The sequence below is a fragment of the Pelecanus crispus genome, chromosome 9 (genome assembly GCF_030463565.1).
Source record: "Pelecanus crispus isolate bPelCri1 chromosome 9, bPelCri1.pri, whole genome shotgun sequence".
NCBI classification, from domain to species: Eukaryota; Metazoa; Chordata; class Aves; order Pelecaniformes; family Pelecanidae; genus Pelecanus; species Pelecanus crispus.
Genome location: NC_134651.1, coordinates 18,193,135 through 18,204,933, shown reverse-complemented (window position 1 = coordinate 18,204,933; position 11,799 = coordinate 18,193,135). Strand labels below are relative to the sequence as shown.

General features: G+C 40.1%; 1 protein-coding gene across 5 annotated transcripts in view; it reads left to right on the top strand.

The window, feature by feature from the left end:
• Positions 1-11,799, top strand: part of U2SURP (U2 snRNP associated SURP domain containing) — a 47,831-nt gene continuing 36,032 nt past the window's right edge. For all 5 annotated transcript variants that reach the window (XM_075717161.1, XM_075717160.1, XM_075717159.1 and 2 more), the window contains exons 1-3: positions 1-79; positions 7,771-7,818; positions 10,807-10,905. In XM_075717161.1, coding sequence (XP_075573276.1) covers positions 35-79; positions 7,771-7,818; positions 10,807-10,905 — 192 coding nt within the window. In that variant the 5' untranslated portion in view covers positions 1-34. The remainder of the gene's footprint in view (positions 80-7,770; positions 7,819-10,806; positions 10,906-11,799) is intronic.

Sequence of the window (11,799 nt, the reverse complement as noted above, 5' to 3'; positions counted from 1 at the left end):
TTCGCCGCCAGGGCTGAGCGAGGGGAGAGGCAAGATGGCGGACAAGGCGCCCAGCGGCTCGCAGAAAGCCAGTGGGAAGGTGAGGCCGTTCCGCGGGGCGGCCCGCGGCCCGCTGGCCCGCTCCGCCGCCGGGGGGCACGGCCGCCGCCCGCCAGCGCGGCGGCGGGGCCCGGGAGTGACGGGGCGGCGAGGCGCGGGCGGCGCGGCCTGCTCCGTCCCTGCTCTCTGCCCGGGGTGACTGCGGGCCCCGGGAGGGGGTGGGGAGGCGGGCCCGGGCCTCTGGCGGGGCATCCCCGCTCCCCGGGACCGCCGGGGGCGCGTCTCTGTCCCGGGCCGGCGGCAGCGGCCTCCTCGCGTCCCCGTGCCCCCGGCGGAGGGCTGCGTGGGCGGGCGGGCGGGGCGGGGGAGCGGGGGCCCGGCGGGGCGCGCTGGAACTGCGGGCGCGGGTCGCCCGGTCCTAACGGGCGCATCCCCGGTGTCGGATGCGGGCGGTTGGTTAAGCCCGAGCCTTACCCGTGCCCGTGCACGTGTTCAGTTTCGCTCGTGCTGGGAGCCTGATCCCGCCGTGGGCTAAGCCCGCGTGGGGCTCGTTTCCAGCTTGCGAGTGCGAAGGAAGAAGATGATTTGGGATCGAGTCTCTTCTTCTGTTTTGCGATGAAATTACAAATTTCACAAGATCACCGTGACGTTCCCCGCTCTTTTCGCTGTACGCGCTCTACTTCCTGTAATTGTTGTTTGTTGGATTTGCAGACCAGAAGTCCAGGTAGTGCAGGAGTTCTGGCAAACTTGTCCAGAGCTGTGCGCTGAAACCAGCGCCTGGCTGGCTGCGGGTAGTAACAGCACAGAGCTGCCTGCTCTTTAAGCATCCCCTCCTGCCAGGAGAGGAGAGGGTAAGATAGGTTTTGGGGGATGCACTGGCAGCTGATCGTTCGAGGATTAGCTATTAGTGACACTCCCTTTCACTCAGCTTTGTTGCAGGTTTTAGGTCAGAAGTATATAAATCTTCCAGGTTTTGCTGTTGTGTTTTTTTGTGGTTTTGGTTTTGCCTTTTTTGTGTGTGAGTGTGTAGGTCAAGTCCAGGGAGAAGCCACATTTTGGATCAGGAATTCCCAGTGCTATATAGATTAATAATTTTTACCCATTTTTGTATTCAACTAAAACAGGGTTGGGGTTGGTTTTTTGGGTTTGTTTTTTTTTTTTGCTGCTAGGAAACTAGCTGAAATGTAGCTACCGAGAGCCTTTGCATATTTACCCAGTTGGTGTTATTAGAGTAGGAGAGTTTTATTTTTGTTTCCCTTTAATGATCTATTCCAAATATTGCCAGGAAACACTTTTTTGGATCTTGCCTTTGGCTTGGAACTGCAAGTAAGAGCTGGACAGAAAACTTTAGTAAAGTAGGTCTTAATTTATGGAGAATGGCTTCCAGGGAATAAGATACTTTGGGATTTCAAGTATAATTAGACATAGAATAATAATTATTGATTACTGCAACCGATAACACGGTACACAAAACCAACCCAGATATAATCCCTTTGTTTTCACAGTTACATCATAGACCTTTTTGTTTTGTTGTTTACTGTTTCTGTACTGATGATACTCCTTTTTTTAATATACAGTAATAATTAATTTATAAGAATTGTTTTCTGTCCTAGATCTCAGCTCTGCAGAGGTACGTGCAGACACTTAACTCTTCATACTAAGTCATCCATCCCATTGAAGTCAGTGGGACTACTAGAGAATGTGAAGTTAAACGTGTTAGTCTGTTGAGGCCTGCTGGGGAGGGCCTGTATCTTGCCATCTTCATGTGGTTGCCCCTCGCTGCTCAATTTCCCATTACTCTAGATGTATATGCTGTTTTTCCAGTAGTCTTTTCCCCATGCTTTACATTCTAGATCTTACTTGTTTTGTATTGTGAATATTATTTTATGTGCCAAAGAAAATAGTGATAGTACATACCTGCATCCATGAGAATGTTTTTGATGAAAAGTGAAATAAAGACAGACATGTCTAGCTCTTGGGATTTATTTCCTTCAACCTCAACTTTCTTGGGGGGGCAGGGGGTATGTGGTGTCTTTTTTTTTTTGTCATTTCATGAATGCTTGCAATATGTATATTCGTAGAGATACTTTTCAGATGTCTGCAGAAAGAAGTATGACATAATGGTACTGAAATTAGTAATATTCTTTTTTTTGTAATTAATTTATTCACACAAGGATAAAACTGTATTTTTAGTTGTGTCTGTATGAAAATGTTTATGGTTTAACAATCTAAGTAAATAACCATTTTGCTCAATTTCTTGAGTAATTATCAGACATCTTGATTTTTTAATTATTGTAAGATTCATGTACTTACAAATTGAAATTGAAGTTTTAGGCTTCATTTCTTTTGGTGCATTGTATTTGCAAGTTGTAAGAATAATTGTACTTGCAAACCAAATATGTCTTGTAGGTTCCATAGGATATGTTTCAGTGGCAATTCCAAGATATGCCTTTAATGGCTTCTACCCTACCTCCTGGGAAGACACAATGACATTTTATTTTCTGCGTTCTGTGAAGAGCTGTGGCCTGGCAGTTGAAGGCTTTAACACGTACAGTAAAATATGTTTTCTCCCCTTCAGAACAGGTGGTGTTTGTTCTTTGGTCTTAGTGTCCAAGTACTGATTTTGAATGTCTAGCCAGTTACTTTGTTTTATAGTGTAAAACCAAGCTTACTTCAGTCAGGCATTATCTGTTTGATTTACTATTTGAAAACCGTCGCTGGAGATGGTACAGGTCCAGGAGCACCCGTTGCCTGTGTTGATGTGGTGGTGGCTGCTTTTTATGATACTGTCAGCTTCTAAATAAGTTTGAAGGTCTCTGAAGTGAAATGTGTTGCAAAAGCATCATATATTTCTTTGTCACTTGGAGGTTAGGATAGCAAGATACATGCTTGAGATTTCCAGAAATCAATATAGGAAAGATGGACAAAATTAAGGAAGAGAAAATAGATTGCCCAAGACTGCACAGGAGGTCAGTGTAGGATATGATTCTGAAATGGCAGATACTGATTATGTTTAGTTATTATCCTGATGTAGTGAAATACTAGCTGCTTGATGACTGCCATTTTCTTATTTTCTCTTCTGAGAATAGTGACTGTATTGCATGTCCACTGCTCTTACAGTGTAATACTGTAACAAATTGGGTACCATGTGGCAGAAGAGATTATCCACTTGGACCAAGCTGTATGTTTCCCTTTTTCATTCTGAAAAACGTTTTAACAACATTCCTTAATCTTAAATGCATTTCTTAGGCTTTTGAGTAAGGTAGGTGTCTAAATGTTGAAGAACAACGAGATTACTTGCTTGTGAATGGACAGCTTTCCTCGGTAAGTTGAAGTGTATAAAGAGCGGCAATGTAAAATCTGTACGTGTGGTGAATTCCAGTTAGATGTATCGTTCTGCAGGATGCTGAAACTCATGATCTTTAACTTTCCCTGTATTGTTGTTCAACTGGTGACCAGGAGCAGGAGAGGCATAAGTGCGTTCCTCTGTTGATGGAAACGTAAAAGGAGGTGTCCTTCTCATTGCCTCTCTAGCAGTAGAAAGTTAAATGTTGGCAGCTCCTGTTCATCTGAGTATAAGGTTATAAGGGAATAGCATTCCTTGCAAGTACTTTGGAGAAAACCATTTTCCATTTACTTTTGTGTCTGCAAGTGATGGCTATTTAAATAGTGACTAATATTAATATGCACTATTCCAGTAAATGTAAAGAGCAAATAGATTAGCTGTAAAATAATTTGCAGGTGTTTGCAAGCATTTGTTTTCTAGACAGTTTGCTAGAGAAAGGAAGAATAAAAAAGACAAGTTGGGCTGGAAACCTCCCTGCCTTTGCTGGATTTTAACATCTTAATTTAACCTGTGATTCCATTTCCTTTTCCTTGGTGTCAGTGCTGACACAAACCAGTCCCAGCCTTAGCTACTTTTTCCGTCCCAAACATTGTCCTCTTCGGTTGATTTGGCATTACTGGGGGGAGGGGGGAGCCTGCTATGAATTGGAAACTGGTTTGGCTGAACCTCCCCAACTCTCTTTCCTAGGTGAGCAGTTAGATTGGGAAAAGTGATCTAGTTCAGCGTAACTGGCTGCCCAGTATGGGGGCAGAATCAATGGAAGGTGTTGAAACAGGGCAAGAGTGTCTTACACCAGAGTTTCTTGTAAATGCTTTACCCTGAAGCTATTAGTTGTTGCAAGGGCAGGGCTTTTATTTATAAGTCGTAGCCGTTACAGTTGTAAAAATAACATTCGGTATTTGGAAGGCCACGGACTGTCTCCTGGGTTTTATTGGCAGCTTTTGTGCTTTTGCTGCTCTTTGTTGTTTTACTAAATGGCATCAGTACTAATTAAAAAAAAAAAAAGTTTGCTTATGTTATACAGCATATTTTAAATATTTGTGAAATAATGTGACTGTGCCAGTTTTACCCAGAGATCATTAAATTTGGAGAAACTGAAGAGCTGGATTTGTGGGCACTTGCACAGCTGACAGGAAGGAAGATTTGGGAGAGCAGTTGCCTCTTCTCTGTTTTGTTTGGAAGCTGCCATGAAGCTGGAAGAAAATTTAAACATCAGAATTCGAGAGGGCTCTCTGCTTTGGCTTTCTGATAGGAATTAGTCATAAATCTCATTTCTGTGGTCTTTTGAAGTCCGCCCCTGCCCCCCCCGCCCCCCCTTTGAAGGTTGAGTAAATTTGGCTAGACTCAGTAATGGAGCTTTGGACGACCTGACCTCCAAGACTGTGGTTTGACAGGGCCATATTTTGCTGGAATGCCATTTCAGCAGCCTGCATTGCTACTTCAGTTGTGCTGGCACAATTCTTTGAGGGACCAGTGCAGTGAAAGTGATTGAGAAAGTGATCCAGCTGGAAAATAGTCTGGGTTGGGGCGGGGGAAGATAGGTTTCATGCAGAGTGGTAGAGGCAGTGAATTAGGAGTAAGAGGACATTTGTAGATTGTTTATGCTGGCACTGACTGAAAGATGGACTCATTGCATTTTTTCTGTCAGCCTTTTGAAACATGAAGGAGCTATCCTCACATCTCAGACATCATTAGGACAGAGCTTTGGGTACGTTTCTTTCAACAGTTAGTTCAGTTGAGCTACTTAACATGATGAGAAGAGGAAAAAATAATCCTGTTCCAGGTTTCGACACAGGTGGGCAACATCTTCTGAAATGCTCCTCTCTGTCAATGTCAGAAAGACACCGTGATTCTGCTGAGTCAATTCAGCTGGTGTAACTCTTAAGGAAACAAAATTGCCCCTTTTTTCAAGGCAGTGCTGATGGTTGCAAAGTGCGGTGCTGTGAGAATTTTTTTCTTTTAATAACTGCTATTTAGAAACTGGCAGATAGCAATGCCTAATTTTGTCACGAATCGCTTCGTCTTGTGCTTCTTGGGTACAGTTGCTTGGATGGTCAGAAGCAGTACCAGAGGTATGAACTAAATTTATAGATGGGAAGAGAAGACCTTCAAAGTAAGAACTGTTTAAGGAGGAGAATAATGTGGCTCTGCAAAGCTGCTAGTTGCTGTAGGATAAAGTTGGTCTGAAAGCTAAAACTGCTTTTAGAAGTTTTCAGAGTGCACCTTAGTAGAAATTCTGTTGCTCAGCTAATGTTCAGGCTGGCTTGCTCCACAGTGCTGTGGTCCCTGTTGGAGGTTTGGGGAGCACGGCTGTACTTCTGGCTCAGTGACTTTCAGACTTTTTTGATCATTGGCCTGCTTTCCTGCTGTTAGCCTGCAGAATCTCTGCATGCTACCATGCATTGAAAGCCTTCTTGAGCAGTATCATCTGTTCTGTTGCTGGAGAATCAGGTCTAGTGTCTGTTACTTTTTATGTTCTTTCTCAGGATCCTGTGTCTTAAGTGTCATTGTACTGAACACTGGTACTATTTGTTACTGTGTGCGACGCCTTGTTTGTTGTCCTCCCTGTAAGCAGCTTCAGCACCCGTCCCTGTTGTTGCTTTCCAGAACTTCTGTAAATGACACAGATGTGGAGAATTGAGAAATGGTCATTTCATTCTACTGTTGCCAAAAAACCTTCTTCCCCCAAGCAGTGCTAGGTCTCGACTCTTGTCAGTACACTAAGACAGACAGCATTGTATCAGTCCACCTTTGAGATTTATGTTTTTATCTGCAGGTCTGAATTTTTTTTTTTTTTAAGGGTGGAATTGTAACTGATGTGTTGGTGGCAGCTGGCAGCAGGAAGAATGCCGCTTTCAAGCTCTGAAATTCTTTTGCACAGTGTCTTCTATCTATGTGATGTTGAGCTATACATTGCCCCCTCTCTGGGGGAGGACAGCTTTCCTTAAACTACATTTTTGCAGCATGTAGAACTGTGGATAACGGATTACTGATTTGAGTGCCATAGGCAGTTGTGAATCACAAAAAAAATCCGGCACCAGATAGAGAGGAAAAATTTGCAGGAAGCAGTATTAGTAAAAGATGCTTGTGATATTTGCTACCATGTGTATTTTAATGAACTGCTGCTGGTACATGTGAACTAAGCTTTTTTATTAACTTGTGTACAAAGATGTGCCTTGTGAGTAATGTATAGTGTTGCAGGTAAGTGGATTTGTGAATTGGGTTTTTTGTTTGTTCCCCCCCCCCTTCTCTTTCTTAAGAAAACCCCAAACATACATTCCTAGGAACCTTTTGCTTCTCCCTTTTAAGGTTGTATATTTGTGTCTCTCTCTACCTTTGTGGTCTTAGTTCTGGTTGTTGAAGTGCTGTCTGCCATTTTTTTCTAAATTGATTGGACTGTAAAACATAGGAATATACTTGTCCAAAGATAAATGTCTCTATCTTCGTTGATGAAAAAGCATGATGTGAGATGAAAACAAGGTGTAGTAAGTTATCTTCTAGAGTAGCATTTGATGCTTGTCTGTTTTGGAAGACTGGAGATGAGCACCGTATATTGCTATTTCTGGTAGAAACTATAAATTCCTGGTAATAAGGAGAAGTGCTAATGTTCTGTAACTGATGAACAGATTTCAGCTAATGGGAATGTTTTATTTCGACTTAAATTTCAATTTAGGTATGAATTGTGCATCAGGCAGTTATGTCTTAATAGTAGATGTTGTGTCAGTGAGGTTTTCTGGAATTTGGGCATTACGTAATTTAAAACTGTGTTCAGTCCTGTTTGTTTCAGCGTTCTCCATCATTTAAACTCATTTAAAATCTGATTTTAAAAAAGCCTATGCAAATTTTGTATATACACTGGTTTACGTGTTAAAGCTCAGTTACAGTTTGAAGTAATAATGTTAATTAGTACATACTCACAAATTGGACTTAAATTAGTGTTCTTGAGGTGGCCAGCTTCCATCTATGCGCAACATACTAAGAGCAGTTTTAAAAATGATTTTATAGTAAGGCAAATATAATCAAGCACTTTGTGTAATCTTTAACAGCCTTTAATGACAACTCTTGCAGATTCAGTGTAGCAAACTTAATTATTTTTCCTTGCAGTGGTGTTAGTGGCATGTTTCTAAAATCCAGCTGTGGAAATTTAGGTGTGTTTAATGGTAGCAAGAACGTCTATCTTTACTCCCTTATTTGCCTTATATTGACATTGTTCATGCTGTGACCCTGTTCAGATATATCATTAAATACATTACATGTATCTTTGTTCTTGTGTATTTGGACATTGACATTGAAATGAAAATCACATTTGAAGAACTGAATAAAAAAACCCCAGAGATTGTGTGTTTCTTTTTCTGTGCCTCACTTCCTCTTCATTCTCTCTTCAGGTCAGAGTGCCAGATGCAGTACACACCACTGGATCTGCTGATACACATGTAAGTCAAAAATACTTAAAACCACCACCAACAAAAAAACAAACAAACAAAATCAAGCCAAACCCACAAACTCAGAACAGGCCTGTTCTCTAAAGAACACTACTAGCTGCAGGCAGATTCTGGTGCATTGGGTATCTAATCTGTAGGTGTTTGTAAATGAACCATTGATTTTCATGTTTAAAACCACTCCTTGAAACTTTCAAACAATCACTAGTGTAGGAAGCTCTGCTGCATGATACTGCATACATAATAGATACTTGAACAGGAAGATGATGTCAGGACTGTGTATATGTTTATCTCGTATACTGAGGAATAGTTCAAAATACGAGGCGATTAATCATCAGTCACTGTATATTAAAGTGTCTTTTTGTATACAGCTGGCTTCTCAAAAATGAGATAGTGTGGCCCTAAAAGGAAAAAATCCTTTATTTTTCTTTCTAATAGAGTATGGTTAAAGCAAAAGGTAAGAATAATTGCCTAGTCTCCCCCCTGCCACTGAAGAGACCTTTGTCTGGTCATGTGGTTGGTATGTTGCTTGAAGGGCTACCTATTTCCAAGCTAAAGTGAAAACAGGCAGCAAGAGCCAAACAGAGTGTTAATACCAGACAATTCATTCTGTGGTTTGGATTTTCTTCAAGGTTTCAATTTGATTTTGTATATGAAAAAGTCAATTACCAGCTGTTAAATTGCTTGTAAGATAACATTATTCAAGTTGTGATAGCAGAAACTTTTCATAAAGAAGTAGGTCCTTTTATTGATTTCCTTTTCTTGCTACAATTTGCAAAATTACTCTTAAATCGCTTTTGAGTATTTTGTGTTGTCGGTGGAACTGGGACTTCAGTGCTTTGTGTCTTCTTATAGTCAATGCAGCGTTATGTTTAATGGGAGTTTGCTTTCATACAGTGATTTGACTACTCAGCTGGAAGTTTTCTCTTTGCTTCCACCATTTTCTTTACCCTTTTCACTATATTATTTTCCATTTTTCGAAGGAGGAAGGCCTTCAAGTTTTGTATAGCTCTGTTAGGAATTCTGTGAAGCTGCATATGGTTAATAATAATGTTATGATTGCCTACTGGAAGGTAACTAGCAGGCATAAATTAATTCAGTCCTGTTAACTTTATATTGTTCCAGCCACTTTGAAGGTGGTGTGTGTTTTTTTGGGGATGGTTGGTTTTTTGGGGTTTTTTTTTTTCCTTCCCCCTCTGAGACCCTTTCTAAACTGAGGAGGTGTTAGTGCCAGAACTCTTGTTATCTTACAGCTGCTTCCCTTATGTCACTAGAACATATATTCATGCGGCTGATCTGCAGGTATCCTGTAACATTACTGTGAAAGGTTATTTCCTGATGACAGGATAATCCTTGGGTAGGAGTGTGGTATTTGTTTTGTCTGCATTGCTGTGCCATAGCAATATGCCCACGTTTTGCCAAGGTGGTATATTGTTTGTCATACTGAAATATAAGCTGTCTTTGAGACAACAGGAAAACTGGATTTTAGTAACTTTAAAAGACACAGATGCATGAAAAGTTACTGATAAACCTGTCACAGCAGCTCATGTTGACAAACATAGTGTCATAAACCAGGTAATGCACAAAGCTGCATTAATTTGTTACTGATAGTTTTCCTTTTAATGATGAAGTAGGGGACATTTTTCAAAGAAATATGAGCTGTTTTGGTGATACGCTTGGCACAGATCTAAGAGTTGTTTGTGATGCTAAGCAAGGATTATAAACTGAAGGTATTTCCAACGATTGTTTTTCGCAGTGCTTTTTTGTATGTAAAAATTCTGAATAGGAAGCTGATACTAGAAATGAAACTCTTTAGAAAGAAAATTATTCCTAGAGGAAACACTTTTTTTTTAGTTGGCATCTGACATTTTTAATAATACAGCAATTAAGTTGTTCACCTTATTTGTCTTGATGTTTTATTAAATTGAGCTGAATTTTTTTTAAGAGCTGTCATTGCAAAAGTTGTTTTAAGCATCACTGTGCACTGTGTAAGAGAATCAAAAATATTTTGAAGATAAAAGCTAATAGCTTATGTTTTGCTCTTCTGAGGCTTTTTTTCTTGTTCTTGTGCTGATTCTTTATGAATTACCAAATTAAGCTAGGAGTTTCCAGGGAAGTTCCTTATCTTTTCCCTCCTTTCCTTCCTATTGCCTATGTCTTTTGAACGTGGCCTTCATCCTGTTGTCTTTCCTCTCTCAACGCTTTACCATCTGTTAACTACCTAAATAGAATCTTCAGAATTCTAATTCCGTACTCTCCAGAAATAATTGTTACGTGGAGTCCTCCCTTCATCAGGGTTTCAAGAAGGGAGGATTGGAGGTTAAATTACCTAAAACTGAATGAATGTAGGACATAAATGTGAGGTCTTTTGTTTTATTTAACTAGTAGCTGAAAATCTCAAGAATGCATTTTCTTCTTCAAGCAAAAATACTATATTTAACCTTGAAGTACAACTGAAATATAGCATCCATTTTGTTCTTCAGTTACACCTGTTCAGCCTTGTGCAAACATTCTTCTGGCCAAAATAGTCAGAAAAGCTTTTAGAACTTTTCTCTGTTGGTGGTGTTTTGTTTTTGCCACGCCCCCCCCCCCCCCCCCGCCCCCGAAATTGCAATGATCAAAAAGGAACTATAGTGCAAAGCATGTATTTCCAAAGGTTTAGAAACTGTGCTGCATAGTGATAAAATCTCCAGGCTCTTGCAGGAAGTACCCTTCAGGTTTCAGCTGTGTTCGAATGGTGTATTAAAAGCTTTCTCATTAAATCAAGGATGATTTGTTTTTAAAAAAACACAGATTTAATTTTTTTTGTCGTATTAGATAAAGGCAAGTTCAGAGAGAAGTACAGGAAGCCTTTTCTTTGTTTTGTTTGGGTTATGTCACTTCAGGTGGAAAGTTTCTGGTCTAGACCAAAGTAAAGAGTAACATTATTTTAATTGTTTTGTAAGCAGTTTAATGTTTGTTTTCTTACTCCTTTTTTATTAGCCTCTAATGGAAAGCAAACTTAAAGCATTCAGTATTGGCAAAATGAGTGCTGCCAAACGGACTCTGAGCAAGAAGGAGCAAGAAGAATTAAAAAAGAAGGTAATGGTATACAATGAAAAATTTATTTTGTATACAGAGCTGAAATAAGTTTGCTTTTAGATTACAACCAGCTTTACCACCAGATTTCTTTATTTAGATAATTGTAGCTTTCTAAGAATGAAAGTGGATGGTATTTTACATGTTTAACTTGTTCTTGGCATCCATGGCTTTAAGATAGAGAGAAAGGCTGGCTTCTCTTTCCTTCTGTGTGAGAAATCAAGTTCTCTGGCTTTGTGAAATACTGAATTACAACAATCCATTGATTGTTGTGTTGCTGAAAATGAAGACAGCCATCACCTTGGGTTTATTTTCTGTTCTTTGTTTGCTCTCTGTCATTGGATTTCAATAATTAGGAATAGTATCTGTTGTCTCTGAAATTTTCAATACACATACTTGTTATTGTGCAAAACATTTTTGTCTAATGACTTCTTTTGGAATTAATAAAAACATTAAAATGTGATACTGAATTTTAGGATACTCAGCAGTGTCCAAATTTTAGGAAATATGTAGCTTATAGTTGGTAAGGTGGAAGCTTTGAAAACTTTGGGCTTTGAACTTCACACAGACAGCTATTACTGTATTTCAGTGGGATATCTCCTGCTAGGTTGTTGGAAATACTAGCCTAAAGAAACACAGTAGTGCTAAATTTAGTGTCTCACTATTAAGTCACTGAATTCACTTCTTCTCTGGGAAATACATAAAGGTGGTCCTGTTGTTAATCTCCTTCAATCACATGGGTTGATTGTAATGGGTAAGATGGAATGTGTACTGTTCTCTGATGCTTAGGTCAACAAAGCTCCAGTCTCATAATGGTGGTCTTTCATATGATATTTTCTATTTGGCATCTTTTGAATGTTAAATTGCCATGTAAACTCTTGTAAATGAAGTCATATT